The following is a 23,305-nucleotide window of genomic DNA, read 5'->3' as shown; positions in this document are numbered from 1 at the left end:
AGGACAGAATGGTGGCCAGGGAAGAGGCCCTGGACACACCACATATGGCCAGGACACCTTTAGATAATTTTTGACATTTTGCAAAAAAAAAAGAGGCCTAAATTTAAAAACAAAAAATATTTAACAAATAATAATTCATCATGCAAGTTTAAATTGTTTGGCGTTTTTTTTTTTTTTTTGGAAGTTTACGGTAATTAGCGACACCGTCAAACAAACAAACTCGTGCCATTTATCTCACACGTGACACCTTTGGAGCCAGAGCTCTGCGCACGCAAACAAATTATTTACATCCATTACTAAATTAATGCCTGGTTCCAGTCTGTCTGGGACGCTGTTACCATGACAACCGTGTTTGAATGGGGCCAATCAGTGCGAAACTAAAGTTCAAATAAATTAGTTGTTTTTTTTTTAAATTATTGCAAATTACAACACGATTCCTAAGAAAAAATGTAAATGTGAGTAATAAGTCCCATCAGAGTATAACAAGTTTAAATTAGGTAACAATACATCAATCAAATAAAAATACTCACACACATGTATGTTTATACACACACACACACACACACAAACACACACACACATATATATATATATATATATATATATATATATATATATATATATATATATATATATATATATATGTTACGGTCAAAGCCCGAAGTCGGCCAATCCTAGGATTGGCCGGCCAATCCACGCATAGGCCAATATCGCCTCCCATAGGTCGGTCAAAGTCCGAAACTTTGCTTGATTTCGGCCTTTGGCCGGCCAATCCGCAGACTGGCCATGATGGACTGGCCAAAGTCTTAATTAGAAGATCATCTGGCTAGGGACGACCGGCCAAAGTTCGAATTAGAAGATCATGAGCAGATTTTTTTTTTTTTTATGCCGTAAGGATCATGAAATGAAGTCTTTATTGATTATTAATTAAAGTAAATTACAGAAACATTCAAATTTTTTATTGTACTATAGTCTCAATCTAACAATATCATCATTTGTTACAAGTTGAACGTTTATGGCATTTAGAATTACATAGCAGCTTGTTATTTCTACACTTGCAGCGATTTGTTGTGCACTTAGTTGTGCAATTGCAGCGAGTGTAGCCTTGGCCCCCAGTCAATGATTGTGAAGACGCGGTGGTTCGTAGTGATTTTTCCTCAGTGCCAACTGACGACAATAAGAGCAGTTTTTCGTGAAGAATTGAAAACTCACTTCTAGCATACAGTTGTTTTAGAACACCATGTTCCGTTCCTAATTTGTAGAAACCGCCCTCGACGCTCATGACAACTGCAATCACGTTTCGGGGATCACCGTGACCTCTGTCAACATCTGGAAAACGGATGCGTACATTGTCACCCACTTCACCATCTTTAAATTTTGTATTTGATGTTCTAAGCATCTTAGCACCTTGAGTTTGCAAGCCAGTATGAGCTGCTGATCTGTGTTCCATGATGTCTTGTTTGTTGTGACACAATCTGCAGGTAATGTTCCCTCCGTACCCTTCGTCTGCTTCATTGGGTATTCCACAAATAGCATGGACATCGTTGCCACAGGATCCAAAAGAATGAGCAGCACTACAATGTTTTTCACAAACTATATAGAATCTGTTGGCCACATTATTGTCACGCAACTGGTCTGGGCGTTCCGCCACGGCAGTAGATGTGTTAGCTGAGGATGTCGTTGCATTTATGGCAACCTCCTTTTTTTGTTCTATGTTCTCAAGATCTTCCTCACTAACTATTTTATCGAGAGCCCATATATGGAAACTAACATGGATTTACATTTTTTTTTCTTTTGACAGCCATCTGCTATGTCTGTCTCATGGTCTGACGGCCCTTTTGATCCATGTCACCTTGCATATTGAATGCTATACAAACAAGAGCTAAACAATACGTTACTCTAAATGAAAACGCACCCAGAATAATGAAAATGCGATCACAACTTAGTCTAGATAGAACATTGGCCAGGACATCCCGGCCAGTGCGCGCATTGGCCGGCCAATTTACAAAATATGCTGTCAAGTTTAGCCGCTTCGGACTTTGGCCAGTACGTCCCGGCCAGTGCGCGCATTGGCCGGCCAATGTACGAAATAAGATCTTAGTGCTAAGTTTTTCGGGCTTTGGCCAAGAGAGCCGGCCAATGCGCGGATTGGCCGGCCAATCCGCGCTTTGGTCGCACTTCGGGCTTTGACCGTAACATATATATATATATATGTGTGTGTGTGTGTTAGAGTGTGCCTTACACGCCCAATATTTTCTTTGTATGTATATATAGCAGAAATCTATACATTCATTCAAAGAATATCTTTTTTTCCGATTTCAGAAAATTTGTTAAGATTTAAAATAAAAAACAAAACTCTTTAGAGAATACGCAACGCAAAAAATTGTTTTAAATTGGCTCTTGGAGGATTAAATTTTTTGTTTTGTTTGTTAAGATGAAAGTTTTTTTTTCTTTAGTTTTTTTTTTTTTTTTTTTTTTTAATATTGTGTAATCAAACATTTAAAAAAAATTGAAAGTTACATTGATGGAAGAACTTTTTCCTAAATTACGGGTTTCAAAAACTCTGAAGAAAAAGATACAGACGTTAACAAAAGCGCGTCTGCTATGAAACTTTAATAATCTAATAGCCTTGTAGAAATTAAAATTCTTGCGTCAACGTCAAAATATCTTTTTTTTTCATTTGCTAGCAAATTATTACGTTACCGACACACCCATTTTTTTTTTCTTTTGTTTGTGCTAGTGAAAAAATAAGCATATGAAAAATTGTTTTTTTTAATTATTAATTAAGTGGGAATATCACATAAAATATTCGAGACATGGTATATTCAATAGTGAAAGCCATATTCAGAGGCGTAGCGAGGGGGGGGGGGGACACATGTCTCCGGGCGCAAACCTTAGGGGGCTTTAAAATGGGTTGGAAAAATAAATTGAAAGGTTGAGGGGGGTGCAAATCAAAATCTTGAGGGGGGTGCAAATCTAAAGTTTGAAGGAGGGGGGTGCAAATCGAGTTTGACGGGGGGGGGGGGGTGCAAATCGACCCGGGAAGGTTCGCTACGCCTCTGGCCACATTTACTTATAGGTTTTAAGACTTTACAAGTAAAAGCCACGTAAAAAAAGGTTACCTCTCATATTGAAACTGAAATCAAACAAGTAAAAGTAAAGTAAAAATTCCCCCTCTAAACCTGACGGTCTATGGCGTAAGTTAATTAGTTAAGGGCAGGTTAAAGTAGCAAAAATTATATTTTTCTTGAAAAATTTGACATATGACTTTTTGATTGAAATATAAACTATATTCATTTCTGAATAAGAATAACAAACAATATTTCAAAGATAACAATCAGATATATTTTAAATTAATTTTTTAAAAGGGTCACTTTTGTTTACTTTTGCTCTTTAAAATAGGCCTAAATTTAAAATCCCAACAGTTTCCTCACTAATTATCCGATTTTAAAAATTTTTTCGGTTTTATGATATTTAGCTCTACCACTGTACAAGTTTTTAATACTACTATTTTCGTTGTTAACATGGATTTCATTGGTTGTTACAGGCTAAAATATTTAGTTTATTTGAATTTCAACCAATCAGAGGCTTTCTTACAAAATCGTTTGGCAGCCATTTTGTTTACAAATTTCACATGTGCTTTCCTGTTGACTGGATATCTTCATACAGTTAGCACATAATTTTGTGTTGTTTACATCTTGTGTTAGTCTATAATTCTAGCTAAGCATTAAAAAAATGGGGAAAAAGGCAAAACAACGTAATGATCGTCCAAAGAAGAGAAAATTTCACGGTAATATGTATTTTAAAAAGTTAAAGTTCGATGGTGATTGTGATAAGGAAAATGAAAGTAGCTCTGTCACAGAGTCTGTGATTGAAGATGTTGTCCAGGATATTGATAATGAAAGTAGCCATGGGGATGCTGAACAGATAAGTACAAATACATCTTTTATGAAATTAAACTCAAGTGTAAATGTTGAAAATTCTTATTCTGATAGCAATACAGGTTACAGGTTATTTGATCTCCAAAATTTAGTTAACTTTATGAGAGTATTTCCATGTCCCTCTTGTGAGGAGCATTGTGGTTTTGATTTAACTGAAAATAATTGTGGATTGTCCTGCAAAGTTTCCTTTTCTTGTATAAAATGTAAGGAAACATTTACTTTAAATAGTTCTAATGAGAATATTAACTTAAGATTTCAGTTATCAATGTACTCAATAGGTTGCCACTATGAGCAAGGTAAGAAATTATTAGGTAATATGAATATGCCCCCTCCTGTTAGTGTAACTCGCAGCAATCATTTTAAAAGTAGGATACATAATGCTACAGCAATAGTTGCTAACACTGTACAAGAAGAAGCAGCATCAGAGCTTAGAAGTTCTCAATTGTCTGAAGATGTCACAGTATCTTGTGATGGCACTTGGCAGAGACGCGGCTTTGTATCTAAAAATGGAGTATCCACTGTCTTGTCTGTCAATCCTAAAGGTCCTCCTAAAGTTATTGATACTTTTACAAGTAGCAGCTACTGTGATAAGTGTTCCAAGAGCAAAAAGAAGCTTTCCCCTGAACAGTTCTTGATATGGAAAGAAAAGCATGCAGAAGAGTGTGAGCAAAATCATGTTGGAACCGCAGGAGCGATGGAGCCGCAAGGAATTCTTAAAATATTTCAACGGTCACAGGAAAAGTATGGATTAAATTATGTAGGTTATCTAGGGGATGGTGATTCCAAAAGTTATAAAACTGTTGCAGATGCAGACCCAGAAATTTATACAGGTAAGAGTATCACTAAGTATGAATGTTGCGGACATGTCCAAAAGCGCATGGGGCGCAGATTGATGGACAAGGTAAGTGAATGCAAAGGAAAACTTTATAAAGAGAATGGAAAGCAATATAAAGGTATAGGAGGAGCAGGTAGGCTTACACAATCAGCAATTAAGAGAATACAGGGTCATTATGGTGGTGCTATTAGAAAAAATGCAGGTAATATTGTTGCAATGAAAAAGGCTGTTTGGGCTATTTGGAAACATAGGACAGGTGTACATGATGATTGTGGAAAGTGGTGTATTGGACAAAAGGACTTGGATAAAGCAAATAAGAATAAGCTACCTAAATTTGTAACAGATGAAATTAAACCAGTATTTGAGATCCTCTCATCCAATGCTTTATTAGAGAAGTGTTTGCACGGCGGTACACAGAATGCGAATGAATCTTTTCACAATTTAATTTGGAAGAGGTGTCCAAAGACAGTCTTTGTAGGAAAAAAGAGGTTGGAAATAGCTGTACATGATGCTACTATTGTTTATAATCAAGGGGAGTTGGGTCGCAGAGAAGTTTTTAAACTTTTAGGCTTAGATTGTGGTTTTTATGCCGAGGCGTCATTTCGAGCTTCGGATAAAAAGAGAATTATGTCTTCATTGAGTGTCCAACAAAACCAGAATTGTATGTCCAAGAGCTCAAAAACTAGAGTAACTAATGCAGATGATCACATAGATGATATATATATACCTGGGGGCTTTTAGGTTCAATTTAGTAATCAGAATTTGTCAAATCTTTCAGTTTTTCTTAATTTTCTCAAAATATGAATTTTTGGTATATTTTTGACACGGATGTCAAGATTATTCAAAAACTATTTAAGCTTTAGCTATCAAACTTTCAGACATTGTTCCTCTCCCAAGTGTGCACCAAACATGCTATTTTTATGCAGTTTGCTATTAGAGTTTAAAAGTTATGACTTGTGAACATATCCCTACCCCTACTACTTTTTTGAAAAATTATAGTCACTTGGGTAAAAATTCATAAAAAAAAAAGTTTTTATTGGTTTTAAATAATTATAGTTCAGATTGTGTATTTTAAGTAAAGCTTCAAGGCTTGATAATTTGTTTTTTAATATCTTAAGTAGAACTTAAATCATCTTGACATTACTAACAATAACTTTTTGGGTGATTTTAGCCCATTTTGACCATAAAACATTAATTTTTTTCCAGAATTATACTTTAAGGTGGGTTTATTAATGTTTTTTATCAATACAGTACCTATCCAAACATATATAAACACATTTGAATTAATGTATGTGCATTTTTCAATTTGGGGGTTTAACCTGCCCTTAATTAGGGTTCTACAGTTTCTGTGACCTCGGCATATGAAGGGATAGTGTGGTCAGCAATATATCCAGCCCACATTTGGACTGGGTGAACTCAGGGACGGTCTACTGTCGTGAAATCGGACTCAATCTCATAGCATTCGTGTCAGCAGCCTAGCTAACTCCGAAATTAAACAAGCTGCATAAAATAGCAACCCGTAACCTCAGGTTTTAATACTCAAATTGTAGAAACTATATATATATATATATATATATATATATATATATATATATATATATATATATATATATATATATATATATATATATATATATTTATAATTACAAGATAGCTTTCATTATGATACTCAATTTTTACAAGCTAAATAAAAAAACAAGCAGCAACATCAGATTGTAATACTCAAATAGCAAATTCAACATATAAAAACATAAGGCATATACGATCACGAATCTGCTATTTCTATTAAAACTGATTCTAAAAATGGTCACCAGTATTGTTCTATTATTTAAAATGTGCACAAATAGGCCGACATGCCTTTTAAATTTAGTTGTTTTTTATTTATTTATTTATTTATTTAAATTTCGGAATTTTTATAAAAATCTTATTCAAAAAGAAAAATAAATGCATTAAGGTACTGTAAAAATCTCTATTAGATGGTACAGTTTGTCGAGTCTTTTCTATATAACTGGTTCCTAAATCGAATGTCAATCTCAACTTATTCATTCTACACACCGCATGGGACATTCAGTGCCGCGGGCTACAGAAAGATGCCCTAATTTAACCTTAACTCGGTTTATAAAATCACGTTTGTTGACTGACGTCACCACGTGACCCTAATCACGTGACGATATATTGCCTGGGTTATGTTTTTTTTTCTTTTTGTCTAGATCACGTAGTACGAATGTGGTCTGGTGTGGTCTTTTATGGTGTCATGGTGACAAGTTCTGGTCCTATACAGTAGTCATATGGTCAGCTGTTAGTTGTCCTTCAGAGAATGTGGTCAGTTCTTGACCGTCAATGTGTTGATATGGGCAATTCTGGACCGTAACAGTTACAACACAGTCAGTTCTAGACTGTTACATTAGGATAAAGTTCAGTTCATAAACATCACGCTTTTCTCTCTCAAGCACAGGCATACATGCATACACCCCACACATCAAAAACCTAACACATACACATCCACAAACAAACCACCACAAACACGCACAATTACGTTCTCCCAAACCTCAGAGGCACAGAGAATAACAAACTGCTAGAGACAATTAATCCCCTAACCCACCCCCAACCCACCCCCAACCCACACCCACCCAGGCAGAAAACAATCCAACGATCACGTGACCCCGCCACCCACCCCTGCCCAGTCGTGTGATCTGTTTAATGTAAATACTTTTATTCCCCGTCCCCCCAACGGTTCGACCTTGACCTGTTTCTGCGTATATCTATATTGACCACAGAAGCCAGGGTGACGCCAAGCGATAGAATTAAATATCTTCTGAACGCTCGTGCGATGGGGGGCGAGTACATCCAGTTTGGATTAAGCCGGTTTGAAGCGTCGCAGAAAGCGCGAGCGAATTAAGCGAGAGAAGTAGTAGGCCATTCACGAGGGCGATTAGGTTCAGCGAACGTCTCAGAAGTTGGCCCTGATCTGAGTGCTGGACGGCGTACAAGTCCAGGCCATGATGAATGGGGGAAACTACTCGGAGTTTTCGGTCTTTTCAGATTTCGTAACTTCGAGATTTTAATGCAGGGAAGAAAATAAATGAGTTGATATACGTTGAAAACTATCATACCAGGGAGAAACATAGCGCTCTAAAAACAAAGATAGTGATGTGTTTTTTAAAATTAAAAAAAGTGATGACACTGTTACAAAAACAAGTTAATAAAAAGTCTAGTGACAATTTAAGCGCAATTTCATTAATTAATTTTTGTGAACAAACGAAAGGCTATTTTTGAAAACTGTCTTCGGCAATATTGTTCTAAATTATGGCAGAAATCGATTGGTAAATGTTTCAAGTCGCTAAGTGGTCTGGTTGCCGAGATATGGGCCAAAAACTGCATTTTTTTCGAGTTTTTTTTGGCTTTTCCGGGAAATCCAGGAAGGAATTCCGGGAATTTTTTTGGCCCACAATCATCCTCGGAACTTGCTTAACATATTTGCTTTGGAACTAGTCCTCGAGATTGCTTCGTTGAGGAGGAGATACGAGTTAAAGCTGGGGACACACATCCATCCAGAAATGACGAGTTAATAATCGCAATTCCTGTAAGGAAATTGCGCTAAAAAGTATGAACTTGTATACTGTGAAAAATAGGACATCTCAAGAATGAAAACATCGCTTTCATCCCTTTTAAAAAATAATACATTACTTGAAAAATACATGTAAAAGTTAATGTTTAAATCTATGACAAGAAAATTATTTTTTTAAACATCGCTTCATGAATAAATGATCTTGTAAATGATAAAATCAATAAGAAAAACGGAATAAACTAATTAAGCTGAAAACAATGATGCAACAAGAAAAACATTGTAAAAGCTTTAATCCTCGAATTATTTTTGTACAGGTTTTGAGTTCTTGGTGTACTTCAAAAACAACAACTAACTAGTATAATATTAAAAAAACATGTATGTTCTTTGAGCGTTTGTTTCACAAAATGCAGATTTTGACCAGTATCTAAAAACAATTTATATTTAACTTTATGATACTGCCAATTATTCTTAGGAAGGAATAATTAACAAATTATATTAAAATCATATTTGCCGCAAGCCCTTAAAAAAAACTCCATTTTATATTGATTTCCAGATATGACGCGCATCTTCAATAACGGCGTGTTTTTGTTAAAATGTTTTTTATAACATCGTAAAATTTTCATTGGGACAGCCCTTAAATCAGCGACTGAAAACGCCCGATTAGTTTCCAGATTACAAAACCATTAGGCTGTGCTTAATGACGGGAGAAATCACGAGCTTTGGCCGGCCGGCGATTTCTTTATCTAGACAAAGTTCAATGGTCTTCACACCTCAGCGAACATAGCGCTAGTAGATATAGTGATTGGGAAATGGGGGCTAGAGGGTTGACATTGTTTTGAGAAAGGAAACGGTTGTGTTATTGTTTTTACTTTCTCGTATATACGAAGTATTGAGAAAGTCTTGAAATCGTGCACAAAAAAATCGAGATTTTTACAAATCTCGACGTTTTACACCTCACTGATACGGAAAAACATAATTTTACAATCTTGTCCGTATGTCTGTGTGTCTGTCTGTGTGTGTGTGTGTGTAAACACGGCAATTTGAGTACCGTTACAGCTAGGTTGATGAAATTTCATATATATGTATTTTATCAAAATCGTAGATCCGTATCAACTTTTGAGCGATTTCCGATAACCGGAAATGGTACTTTTTTTACTTTGATTTTTTTTCAAAAGCCTATAACTTGAGTACTATTTCAGATAGACACATAAAATTTCACATGTAAGTAAATGATAATTCTCTACCTTCTTTCAATTTTTGAGTAATTTCCGTTGACCGGAAGTAGTAATTTACGCTATTTCCAATTTCTCAAGAAACGCATGTAAATTTATAAAGTACTAATAATATTGCGCACTATTATGCACATCTTTATTTGGTGTTCACTTGATGTGCAAGTCTTTTTCCTCGAGATTTTATTCTATTTTAAAAAGTTTAAGTATTAAAAAAAAAATCATAAAAACGTTTTAATAACAAGCTTTTATGTACTAATGCACTAAAAAGTAGAAAATAAATTATACACTACTATTTAAATTACTATAAAGAAAAGCGTGGGTGTCTTCCTTAACATTAGTAAAGGTATCCAATAGATACTATAAAGTGACCCACGCTTTTCTTTATAGTAATTTAAATAGTAGTGTATAATTTATTTTCTACTTTTTAGTGCATTAGTACATAAAAGCTTGTTATTAAAACGTTTTTTATGATTTTTTTTTCAGTACTTTACATGTTTTATTTACAATAGAGTTACATGACTAAAAACCATTGCGCGCCTACTGAACGTGATGGCGTGCCTACTGAAGGTGATGGCGCAGTTATTGAACGTGATGACGCGTGTGGTGTGGTTCGATAGACATGCCTATTGATTCGGTCCAAATTTTAATTAATTAATAAAAAATTAATTAGGCATCCAGTTAAGTCAAATTTAGTTTCAGATTGCATTGTCTTCATGTCTTGACCCACGTGCCAACTGTGAATCGTATCGGTCAAGTAGAACTGTCCGAATTTTCACTCTTGCGTTTCCATCTAGACTGACGACAGACAGACTGTCGACAGCTTGTAAAAAATGGATTAAAAATCATATCTATATCCCGAGTTCCCATCCCCTGTTGTTTAATATAAGAATATTCGAGAAAGTTTAAGGGAGACCACTCCCGGTTTATTTTTTTTCAACAACTAAAAGCAGTTTACCGTTTTGTTGACAGTTGTATTTAGTTTTTATAGAATCTGCAGATTCTTGAATCAAGGCATGTTTACATGAACCAGCTCTGTGAGTTACTAGTCCTATTATAATTCTTGTGTGCCCCTTTTTGTGGGATGTGATCACGATTTCTCTTTACTTTGGCTCATGGCGTTGCAGAAGTTTGTACTTCATTAACAATTTATCTTCTCTGTTATATTTTTTTTTGGACTAAGCACCGTTCACTTACACCAAGGATCCCAATAGACATGTCTTGTGATATATGTAGCTGCTTTGAGCTATTTGTGTCCGGTCAATACATATTTTCGGTTTTGTATTTCTTTGCCAATAGGGTTTAACCCAGTTTTTTTTTTACACAGCTTCGTTTAGTTAGTTGTTTTCAACCTACACTACACAAGCTCATACTGATAACATTTTGTTTGTTGCTATCTGTCTGTATTACTCCCCACACCTCATAAACACAGAAGAGAACAGTGTTATCGCGATGATGTTAAATAACCTCATGTTGGAAAGCTTAGACAATAATTTTGAGGATGTTAAGTGTGTACCAAGTTTGCTGGTGCAGCTCAAATTGGCATATCCTACGTCATTTATAATTAGTATTTGTTTTATCACTAATTGCATTATCATCATAGTTGCTACCATTTGTATTTGTCATTTATAACTATAGTTGTAAGATCTTTGACGCGAACCACCTCTGAAATGAGCGTTCTGTGTATCTCATGGTGGAACTTCAATTTGTTAACTATAATAATACTTTTGTTTACAGCTGATCTGTATCGCTGTCTTTAGAGCTTCGTTAAAGATGTTGCTTAGATTGTATTGGATGTGATGTTGTCGTTGTGATGCTGATGTTGTCAGCAAATTCCAAGCCGTCAAGCTGTTTAGTGTGTACTGGACACACAAACGTTTTGGTCCTAGGTTGTTCATCTCGTAATTCTATTGGAAGTTATCAAAACTAAAACACACAACATTGTCGTTCTCCGACCTGTACTGAAAAAAAACATCTAAAAGATTAGTTTTTTGGTTGCAGGGCAAGATATTAATACGAGACGTATTTCTACTCCAATATCTTTCGATACAGATTCTACATATTCACGCACCATAGCACCATAACAGTACCCATTACATGACGTGAATTGCCTACCTACACTAACCCAACCCTTACCCCAACCCTAACCCTGATTGGTGTTCTACACCCACCTATACAATGTGACAAATTCCATTTCTAAAAGACAAACCGCGGCGTTTTCAATCTCTGGTTCTCGCTTTGCTCCGTGAAACTAATTACATCTTGCCACGTAGAAACACGGGTTTAACTAATTACATTGAACACCTTGTATGCTAAGGTGTAGATAATTAAAGGAACATGAGGAGAAACGAGCTTAGATTAGAAAAATTTAATTAGCCTAATTTATTACATTATCTAGTAGATTATGCAGTGGTTGGGGGCATTATCAGTCTAGAAAATTATGATATAGAATCATTATATTCCTATCAAATGCTAATTTGTACTATTTTTCTTAGTAATTTTGTTATATTCCAGAGTCAAGAGTTGTCCTTATAGACCTGACTTTAGAAGGTGCTAATGGATTGCCTGCCACAAACAACCACTGACTACCACACTGACCGACACACACAACCTCTTAGTCCCCCACACACAACCACTGTTGCCCGTTTCTATCTTATTTCAGCTCACAACACCCCGCTGTCACTTAACCAGTTGCACCCGCTTGACATAGAAAATCCCAAAAAACGCCAGTGTTAAATTCCAAAGACTACACCCCAGATCTAAGCGAAGGACCAAAGCTCAAGACAAATCCACTCGATCAAACTACACCTATTATTTAAACACCTGCATCCACACCCGACCACAAACCCAGGCATATTCTCAGATCAGAACTCAAATTTAAACCTATACTCAACCACATAAATAATCCCAGCTTTAAAAAAAATGTAATTCCGCCCCAATTACAATATATATTGCCTAGTCCTTTACTCCACAAAATCCCGAGTAATCTTTTTTATACTTCCATCACATAAAACAAACAAAGCAACAAAAAGAAACGAATCAATTGCGTTTAGTTAAGTTTCTCTCCAACTCGGAAAAACTTTAAAACGCTTTCTCTTCTCCAACACTCTTGGGATACTCGGGGCCTTATAAATGGTAAGCTCCGTCAGGGTTGGTAAAGTAAATATCAAATTATCCCCCTTGAACAATCGCAGTATTTTGTTTATTTAATTTCTCGAAACCACAATACAAAAACCACGGAATAATAAATTGACAAGATTGGAAGGATGAACGTGAGATTAAAGGGAAGTAACCTAGCTTGAAAAATTTAACTTCTATAAAAACGTCACCGGAATCAGATAATCAAATAAATATGTATGTGATAAATAACCCACTTCATGGAGAGAAAAAAACAGGAATTAGGGTACGGGTATTCCTTTGGGAGTTTCGACTGGTCACGTGTCCGCGGATAGAGCCCGGGGGTGGGAGACGCCGAGGCCCATACATCACGTGATTGATGCCCCGTCCACCGTCTTTGTTTCGCCGAGATTGTTTTCTTTTATTTATTTTTTTTATTCAAGGCCGCGATGATCGAGATGGCTGTGCACTGAAAGTTCTTTATCTATCATTCATACAAGTGTTATTTTATTAGCGCGCGTGAAGGCGGAGACAACTCCGGATCAATCAAACTTTTCAACAAGTCCGCAGCTGGGTTACCGCCCTTATTATATTAAGGATTAGACGACAGCTATTCAATTTGTGAAACGTATAAATCTATATTTAATTAAATCTGCAGTTGACTAGAATATTTTTGTATATTTTAGGTTTTTATTTAATAAACCCATTTTGAATAAAAGTAACAAATACATTTATTTTTTTTATTTTTAAACCTGCAAACCGCCTATCCAATGTTTTTTAAGAACTTATATTCTTCTTCTTCTTCGTTTCTGTCTCTTTTACAAACCTTGTTGTTAATGATAATAATGGAGAGGGTTTCCTCCAACTCATATATTCTATTACACCTCAAAATATAATGCCCCATCCAGTGTTTCTTCCAGGCATCTATTCGGGTAGGCAGAGCCCCCCCCCCCCCTCGAAAAGAGTCTACCGCCCCCCCCCCCCCCCGAAAGAAATGGAATCTATATAGAAAATATATACTTTTAACAGTGTCCGCTCCCCCCCCCCCCCCCCCCCGAAAATTTTAGTCCCACCCCCCCCCCCCCCCCGAAAAATAGTCTGGTAGAAACACTTGTCCCATCTGGACCGTTGGCACAGAATTTAGCCGGCTTCCATTGCCTACACAAGAACAATTTCAGGGCAGATTGTTTCCTATTTTATGTTCCTCTCTCCTTGATGGGTTCCTGTCCCCCATCTGACGAGCCTTATCTATCTTTGGATCTGAACTTGGGGCTTTTGGAAGTATCTTTTTATATACACTCGCCCAACTAGGCACATTTTTACAAAATAGTGGTTTGCTATTGTTCATATGAAACAGCCCCATTCAGAAAAATGTGTTCTGTTTATTTAATTGAATGCCATTATGTGCAAACTCTCCTACTTCAATAAACTATCTGTGTGATCAGAGGCGTAGCGAGAGAAGGGTGCTGACCGCACTGTGTGGCCCCCGACAATACAACGCCACTTTGTACGATCATGTTATAGACATTGTTGACCCCAGGAGACCTACACAGAAGACGTCACACTACTAGAAGGTGGGTGGGAGATTTGTGTGACCATGATGAGATGTTACAGAGGAGATGTTACAAAGTGTAACGATAGTTATGTTACTATGTTACGTGTTTTACAATGACATTTTAATCTGAAATATATGCAACTTCTTCTCGTCTTAAAGGTCTTTATATAGTCTAATTTTTTTTTAATGGATCAATGTTTTGATCCAGCTATGAGATTTGTCTGTAAAAACAGCTGTTCAAAAAACGCAAATGGTATGTTGGGAGGTGGGGAAGAGATATAGGCGGAAGTTTGATTGTAAGAAGGGAACCAAGGGGACGCATGCTATTTTAAAAGTCGCTATTTCTGGACGAACCGCCATGTGACGTTGTACAGATTCATCATTGTAAACAGATACCTATGTTTACGACGTTTATTCCTAAGAGTGAACCTTTTTTATTCATGTTTTCAATTTTATTTCGATTATCAAACACGATTTGATCAAAGTTGAGTATTGCTAACGGAACCCAATCTGATATGCCTCGCTGTTGACCAATGGGATGCAAGCAAGTTCCTACTTCCACACGTCGATGACCTTCACCCCAAAGAACCATTTCGAATCCAGGGAAAAAAAGAACATTCGTTTGCAAGATTTAATTAAATGTTCCTGCAGTCTACAAATTTATTAGTCTACACATTCATCAGTCTACAAATTCATCAGTCTACAAATTCATCAGTCTACACAATTATCAGCCTACCATTCGCGTAACGGACGTGTCCATGTGCTAAAAATACCTCTTTTAATACAAACTCAACAAGCTAATGTTTGTTACCTTGGGATATTAAACCGATTAATTTCTTCTTGCAATCGTTGTTTTTATTGCAGTGAATTCAAGTGCCCAGATATTGCATTTCGTTTTTTTAAAAGCATCTTTAATCTAGCAAACCAAATAACAAGCGAGAGAAATATTAAATTATAAATAGTGATTGAAAGCGTATCTTTGTGTCAATATACGAAAAAAAAATATTTTGTATAAAAAAATTGCATTACAAACATCTTCTATAGGAGCAGTGCGGTAAGACTTATTTAACTTGCATTGTTTATCTATAAAATGTATGAAATCATGTTTTTACTTTCTCGTATATACGAAGTATAGAGAAAGTATTGTAATTGTGCAAAAAAAAACGAGATTTTTTACAAATCTTGACGTTTTACACCTCACTAATACGGAAAAACATAATTGTGCAATCTTGTCCGGATGTCTGTGTGTCTGTCTGTGTGTCTGTCAGTGTGTCTGTCTGTATGTAAACACGATAACTTGAGTACTATTTCAGATAGATCAATGAAATTTCACATGTAAGTAAAAGATCTAACTCTCTACCTTCTGTCAAATTTTGAGTAATTTCCGTTGATCGGAAGTACTCATTTACGCTATTTCCGTTTTTTCAAAAAACGCATGTAAATTTATTAAGTATTAATAATTCTTTTTTCTATGAGATTCTATTCTATTTTTAAAAGTTTAAGTAATTAAAAATCATGTCTATATTTCAAGTTATATAAGAATATTCGAGAAAGTTTAGGGGAGATCACTGCCGGTTTATTTTAGCTATAAAAAGGAAATCTTTATAAACTTGTGTTTATGATCTAAATGTAAATAATAAAAGTGTATACACATAATGTTATTTTCATCAAAGTTTCCCCGTTGGTGTAAAGATTTACGTCTCAACGTTTGTTGCCAGTTTTTTTTTTTATTTGAGCCGAGATCTTGACACAATTTCTTAAGAGGCTTGGGCGAGCTTCAGCTTTAAAAAGGGAGAAATGCTTTCTGTCACATGTCATAAACACATTATGTCACATGTCACAAATAGATCCTGTCTTATGTCAAACCAACTAGCCGACGCAATCTATAGCCGTTGGATTCGATTTTGTTGTTTATTGTTGATTTTTTATGTCAGATCTATACTTACAGTAAAGCTCCGTTTTAACTCAATTGTACTCATTTTTATGAACTCGCTATACATACACATATCAACAAACACACACACACGCACATAAACACGCACTAATTCACGCATACACTTACACACATACACGTGCTCTGACATGGTTCACATACAAAACACATACACACTTAAAATGCTTCATCGCATAACAATTTAAAACGTTAATTATGTTTCTAGATTTTAGCGGAAATGTCCAAAATTTCCAACACAAAAAATATTTTACCCCAACAAGCTTTGCACTTTAACCACGTAACGCTGCTAAATCTGGCGCAGCTTAAATGTTAGCTAACGAAATGTTGTCTATCTTTGTGAATTGTGGTTGTTCTACTCGTGAAAGAGTACTAAGTGCACTTTAACCACGTAAAGTGCAGTGTCACATTACGTGTGTATTACAGGCCTGTTTATATTCCTAACGACAGTGTAATCCCCCTGATGGTGAAGTTTATGTATACACACCTACCCGACAGATTATACACTCGATCAATACAATAACATTCGCTTACAGTGCATTCTTCTTCCGCTATATATCGTGTTTATTAGCTTAAAGTGCCGCTTCGATTAACGTGCACTTGTCCGTTATTTTGCTTCCTACTTTTAGTCAGCAAACCATTTTATCTAGAGAAAACTGCAATTATCATTTGGTACGTAATGGTCGAGACGATATTCTACTACATCTGATGTTGGAAGAAAAGCGAAATTGTATATACACATGATTTTCTATGTTTTGTGAAGTTATATTACATTATTCTGACTAATGACAATTATGCTTTTTTTTCCTGATAGTTCTAATATGAGACTGACTTCAATAATGACACACGATAGGGCTGGTAAGTAGGTCACCAACCAGTTCTATGGCTCATGCAGGTTTTATTGAGCCGTAGAACTGGTTGGTGACCTACTTACCAGCCCTATAGGATTTATCTTTTAATAACCGCTACTTTGGAATAAACCTGACTTTCTTTAACGCACTGTGTGGGCTTGTCCTAACTGATGCCAACATGAGTGATTGTTTCTATTAGTACAACTTTTAAGAGATGGAGTTATAAGAGGATGGAGTGGCCTAGCGGTTGAGTGATGTAGACTTTCTTCGGGGGGGGGGGGGGGGGGGGTGGCGGACACTGTTAAAAGTATATATTTTCTTTATAAATTATATAAATTTTAATTCGAAGAGATACCTGGAAGAAACTCTGCTTCATATGCCGAGGTCGCAGAAACAAGTTAACTCTACTGCACTTTCACTATAGACCGTCAGGTTTGAAAAGGGAACTTACTTTTTTATAAGGGGTTGTCCCAAACCAAAAGTCTCCGTAAGCGTACAACATAATAGTTCCTATTTATTATATTGGAGTGTAATTTTGTCAAGATTTAAAAAAAAATTATAACAGAGAGGCTATGTCACATTTGAAACGATCACCTCTAACAAGGAGTCTTGACCGCGTAAAGCCATTCTATCCCCAACATACCACATTCATCTGAAACTCTCCCTTTAACCCACTCAAGGCCACTTTATCATTCAAGCATAATCTGTATAATCCGTCCCCTGCTATCTATCGATTCCTCCCATTCATTAATCTTCATAATTATCAAACTAGGAATTCCCGTCCGACGATTTGAATTTCGTTTTAAGCGCAGTCGTTGAACTGTTCAGTCGAGCGAAAAGCTGGTCCTTCAGATTTGGTATGATTCAATGGGACTACGCGGTAGTTAAAGGGATTTATTGGGATTCAATGGGATTCAATGGGATTCAATTGGATTCAATGGGATTCAATGGGATTCAATGGGATTCAATGGGATTCAATGGGATTCAATGGGATTTAATGGGATCCAATGTGAATAAAAGCAATTTAAGAAGACGTAGCTGAACAATACTGGCTTTAATAAACTACTAAATATTTCAAGTTGGGATTTACTGGTAACCCTAAAACATATCTTTATACCTGGTTTTTTTGTTTGTTTTTTTTGTTTTTTTTTTGTTTTTTTGTGAATATAATTTCACCTGTAAAAATCATCAAGCAATAGCCTTATTATGGGCGGTGGGACACTACATTTAATTTTAAAATAATTTTCCAACATTTGTTTCGGTCCAATGCTGATGTGAGTAGTTAACTTAAGTGCATTTTATTATGTTATCCATCTACTGACGTTTTCCCTCACACATTCAGATAGAGTCTGATTGCTTGTATTATTTTTAAAAAGTACATGGCTCCATAGTCGTATAGACGATCCAATGATAGCATTTTTTAAAAAAAAATCAAAGCTCTAGTTCTTGACATAAAGTTGAGAGGAGACAGACGTGCATATGTATTAGGCCACATCTCTGCACACAGCTGATAGTGAGATATAACTGCATGTCTGTGCGGCTAGATTTATCAATAGGAAACAAAACTTTGCGATCCTATCGCCTTAAAAGAGTTTTCTCTCCTAAATGCGTTGCTGTCGCCAGCTAACGACACTCTATGCTCCGGGGGTTTTAAATTCGGGATATTTCGGGTTAGCAGCCATGCGTTTCCCAACCTCACCACAGTGTGTTTGTGTTTGTGTGTGTGCGTGTGTGCGTGTATGTGTGTGCGTATGCGTGTATGTGTGTATGTATGTGTTTGTGTTCGGGCGTGAGTGTGCGTGTATGTGTGTGTGAGTGTGTGTACGTTTGTGTGTGTGTGTGTGTTAAATTAACAAAATATATATATTTCATAAAATGTTTTTATTACTGAAATATCAATGTCAGTACTTCCACGAACATATAATATACACTTATGCCAATGTTTTCCTGAGCTACATAGAACACACTGCAGTAGGTACCACTAGATGTCGGTGTGCGACAACATTCTAAAGTCTCGTTACACCCATAAACAGGACGTGATTGAGTTGGTCTACATCAGCAAAGCCACATTCGATCTACACCAGCTAATTAAAAGATAAACAACTAAACAGCGGAAGAGGCTATCACTATATAAATAGAAGCCTTAATCCTTATTCAACTTATATATTGCACATGGGCTTTAAAAAATAACGATTAAATTAGCTTAACAACACCTCAAATTACATGAATTCATAAACAACTACCAATACCAGCCATAACAAATAGATCAATTACCTATTGATTTCTAAAAAAATAAACATTCCAAATAACAGATCTCCATATGAAACGGTTTTTGTGTTGATAGAGGTGTATATGTGTGTGAGTGTGTTAGTGGGGAGGTGATGGGGTGCTGTTTATGTGTGTGAGTGTGTGAGTGTGTGAGTGGGGAGCTGATGGGGTGCTGTTTATGTGTGTGCGTGTGTGAAGTTGTGAGTGTGTGAGTGAGTGTGTGAGTGGGGAGGTGGGCAGAACGCAGATCACCCGATACATTATTTGAAACCTATATTTCAAATAAACTTGCTATAATAAAATTTGATCACGTCTCATTATTCATCTCTACCCTATTAAGATATTTAAAAAAATAATAAAGGGCAGAAATCAATCACATCAATAAAAACAAATATAATGACTCAAATATTTCACTCAAACGATATTATCAAGAAATGAGATATTCCTCTAATTATATTGAACGCATGCAAAAAAAGGACACTATAAAAAATGTATATTAATATTTTCCAACCTAATTCAATTAGTATATATCATTATAACAGCTCTGTTTTAGAAGGAACTAGCGCTGCGAAAGGCAATGAAAATAATATTAATAAATAATCTACCAAATAGGCGATACAAAAAAAAATCTTGGCCAGTCTCACATAACCTACCAAACATGTTTATTGCTTTTAAGTCTATTTCCTTTGTTATTTATGTTGTGTATTTCATTACGCTAATCCAGCAAAGCGGCGCTACTCTCGCTGACAAAAAAGTTGTCTAACTTGTCACAGGGTTGTAGATAACTTTTCAGTGCTGTGTTTGATTTATGCGCGGTTCTAAACTGACGTCTAGACTTTTTATCTCCAGAAATACTAGTCTGGCCAATTTAGGTTGATAACTAGACATTTTAGAGTCAGATATAAAGTACCAAACATTTTAGGTTAATTGCCGTGAATGATCAAAGTGTTGGTATAAAAAGAAAATTCTATACGTTAATTCGCTAGAAGGCTTTTAGTAATTTAAGTAAAGTGGTTGGATTGTGTTCAGAGGCTATAGAAAAATACTGATAATTTAATATAGATTATTACCCTGACAAACTACACATGCGACTGATAAAATTTAAGTAAGGTTAAAAAATGTTATCAAGTAGTTGAAGAATGATGTTTTATTTCTAACCAATTATTTTATCAATGTTGATAATTTAGGAAATTAGTGGCTAATTGTTATTGTCTATCGAGGCGTCTAATTAATGAACAGGCGCAATTGGAGAGGTTTTTATAACTGGCAATCGGTAATATTATTGTAGCGGTTTAATCGTGAGTTGGAATGGTTATTGAAGTTGAATTGATGGTAAATGAATGTTTTTATTAGAGATTAGTGTTGATTTGATGTTGACTTCTATTACGTAATTTAGTAAAGGTAAGAAGAAAAAAAGAGTAATAAACTTTGATGGCTGGCAATGGTATGATTGTTGGCTTATATTGGCTTCATACATTGGTGACACAATTATGATATTATGGTGATACATACTTTTGTATGCAAACACGAGTGAGATGTGTGTAGAGAATGATGGTTATACAAGAACATTTTGGACAGTGGTGATACAAACTAAAGTGGTGATGTGATATAATATATGGTTAGACAACATGGTGACACGTATTAGTTATAGATAAAGGTGAGACAAAGGCAACAGTCGTTGGTGACTGATAGAGGTGACGAAGAGCTTTGACAAAAAATGGCGACACTTAGTAACAGAGAGAGTTTATAGACTACAGCTACATACAATGGTGATAGACAAGGGTGAAAGACATTGATAACAGATAATGGTGACACCATGCTAAAAGATAATGATGACACACCGTGGTGACAAATAATGGTGACATATAATGGTGACACACCGTTGTGACAAATAATTGTGACATACCATTGTGACAGATAATGTTGACACACCATGGTGTCAGACAAAATGGTTTCACACACTGGTGACAGAAAAAGGCGACACACCATGGTGACAGATAATGGTGACACACCGTGGTGGCAGATAATGGTGACACACCGTGGTGACAGATAATGGTGATACACCGTAGTGATATATAGTGGTGACACACCATGGTGACAGATAAAACGGTTTCACAAAATGGTGACAGATAAAACGGCTACACACAATGGTGACACAACTGGTAACACAGACACCATAACACCACCTACGTGCATTGCTGACGGCGAAACTGTCCGAGACGTCCAAGACAACTGTCTCGTTTCTCATGTGGTAGCTGTAGTGCCGGACATACTCGCTGTTGAAGACCTGCACCTCGTGACGGAAGGCCGTCATAGCCTGGACAGAACTGCGGTCAAAGATCCCACCTGGGGAGTAGACAAGGCACAGTAGAGGTCAACGTGTCAGGTGGGGGGGGGGCAGTAGAGGTCACTGTGTCAGGTGGGGAGTAGACAAGGACAGGTACAGTAGAGGTCATTGTGTAATGTGGGAAGTAGACAAGGACACTGTATAGGTCATTAAAGTCAGGTGGGGAGTAGACAAGGACAGGTAGAGTAGAGGTCATTGTGTCAGGTGGGGAGTAGACAAAGACAGGTAGAGGTCATTGTGTCAAGAGATGAGTAGACAAGGACAAGTACAGTAGAGGTCATTGTGTCAGGTGGGGAGAAATAGGTACACACATGTGTTTCTTGTCACTTTCAGTTGTGGGGGAAATTTAATGTATATCTGTAGAGTTGACTAATTCATGCAAATAAAACAATCGTTTCATTCAGCTGTGGAGATATGCGTGAATACCCGTTTGTGTAGATTTACATGTATACCTGTCTGTAAAGATATAGGCCTACATGTCTAGAGATATGTAGGTATACCTTTCTATGGAGATGTATATGCATACATGTCTGTTGAGATGTATATGTATGCCTTCCTGCCTATACAAACATATATATATATATATATATTTATATATATATATATATATATATATATATATATATATATATATATATTAATACTAATAGTTTCGCTGTCTGTCTATGTATCTATCTGACAAGAACGCTCTAGAGAAAACACAAGGAAAATAAAAACATGCATAGTAATTCGAAAAACGAAGTATGACGTCGACACATTTAGCACAGAGTAGAAAATAATCTCAAGCCGGATAGTGCACACATTAATATGACGTCATTGATTATCGAGTAAACTTTCAATACAAAGGCAATTTGGTCTAATCTAAGTGGTTTGCGTGAAGAGTTTATTTCATACAATTTTTCGGGTAGGGGCGAAGCCCCACCCCCGCGTAAGAACGTCTGAGAACGTCTGACTTTTTCCTCTCCGGAGAGGGGTGGGGGTACTTGAAATTTTCGGGGGCGGGGGTAGAATTTTCTGGGAGGGGGCGGACACTGGAAAAAGTATATAATTATATTTCGTTGAATGGGACGGTAGACATGTTTTTTTTTTTGGGGGGGTGGGGGTGGAGGGGGGAGGGTGGAGGGGTGGGTGGGTGGAGGGGTGGGGGGGTGGGGGGTGGGGGGGGGGGCGGTGTGTGGAGGGGGTGGTGTGTGGGGATGGGGGTGGTGTGTGTGTGGGTGGTGTGTGGTGGGGGGTGGGGGTGGGGGGTGGTGTGGGGGTGGGGGTGTGTGGGGGGTGGGGGGTGGGGGTGGGGGTGGTGTGTGGGGGGGGTGGGTTGGTTTTAGTTTAGAGAAAATAGACAGCACTATCAGCCTAGCGCCCGTTGTACCCTTCCTCAACGGGCCAATTTTCTCGTATATATATATATATATATATATATATACATATATATATATATTATATATATATATATATATATATATATATATATATATATATATATATATATATATATATATATATATATATATATGTATATATATATATATATATATATATATATATATATATATATATATATATATATAAATGCAGGTAAACCTGTCGGTGGAACTATACAGTTATACCTGTCTTTTGAGAAATATATGCATACCTGTCTGTGT

General features: G+C 36.4%; 2 protein-coding genes across 2 annotated transcripts in view; one reads left to right on the top strand and one right to left on the bottom strand.

The window, feature by feature from the left end:
• Positions 1-23,305, bottom strand: part of LOC131946414 (glutamate receptor) — an 83,577-nt gene that overhangs the window by 33,615 nt on the left and 26,657 nt on the right. Inside the window, exon 2 of the mRNA XM_059307161.1 lies at positions 21,506-21,661. Within this exon, the coding sequence (XP_059163144.1) occupies positions 21,506-21,661 (156 nt within the window). The remainder of the gene's footprint in view (positions 1-21,505; positions 21,662-23,305) is intronic.
• Positions 3,237-6,099, top strand: LOC131946415 (uncharacterized). The gene has a single exon (XM_059307162.1). It carries the CDS (start codon positions 3,736-3,738, stop codon positions 5,515-5,517), a length of 1,782 nt encoding a protein of 593 aa, XP_059163145.1. The 5' UTR covers positions 3,237-3,735; the 3' UTR covers positions 5,518-6,099.

This window comes from Physella acuta, unplaced genomic scaffold (genome assembly GCF_028476545.2).
Source record: "Physella acuta isolate Inbredline_101_S28 unplaced genomic scaffold, ASM2847654v3 ptg000560l, whole genome shotgun sequence".
Taxonomy (NCBI): Eukaryota; Metazoa; Mollusca; class Gastropoda; family Physidae; genus Physella; species Physella acuta.
Note: the sequence above shows the minus strand (reverse complement) of the source record. Positions and strands in the feature narration are given on the sequence as shown.

Coding starts and splice junctions, on each gene's coding strand:
- LOC131946415 (XM_059307162.1), top strand. CDS start 3,736: ATGGGGAAAAAGGCAAAACAACGTAATGATCGTCCAAAGAAGAGAAAA.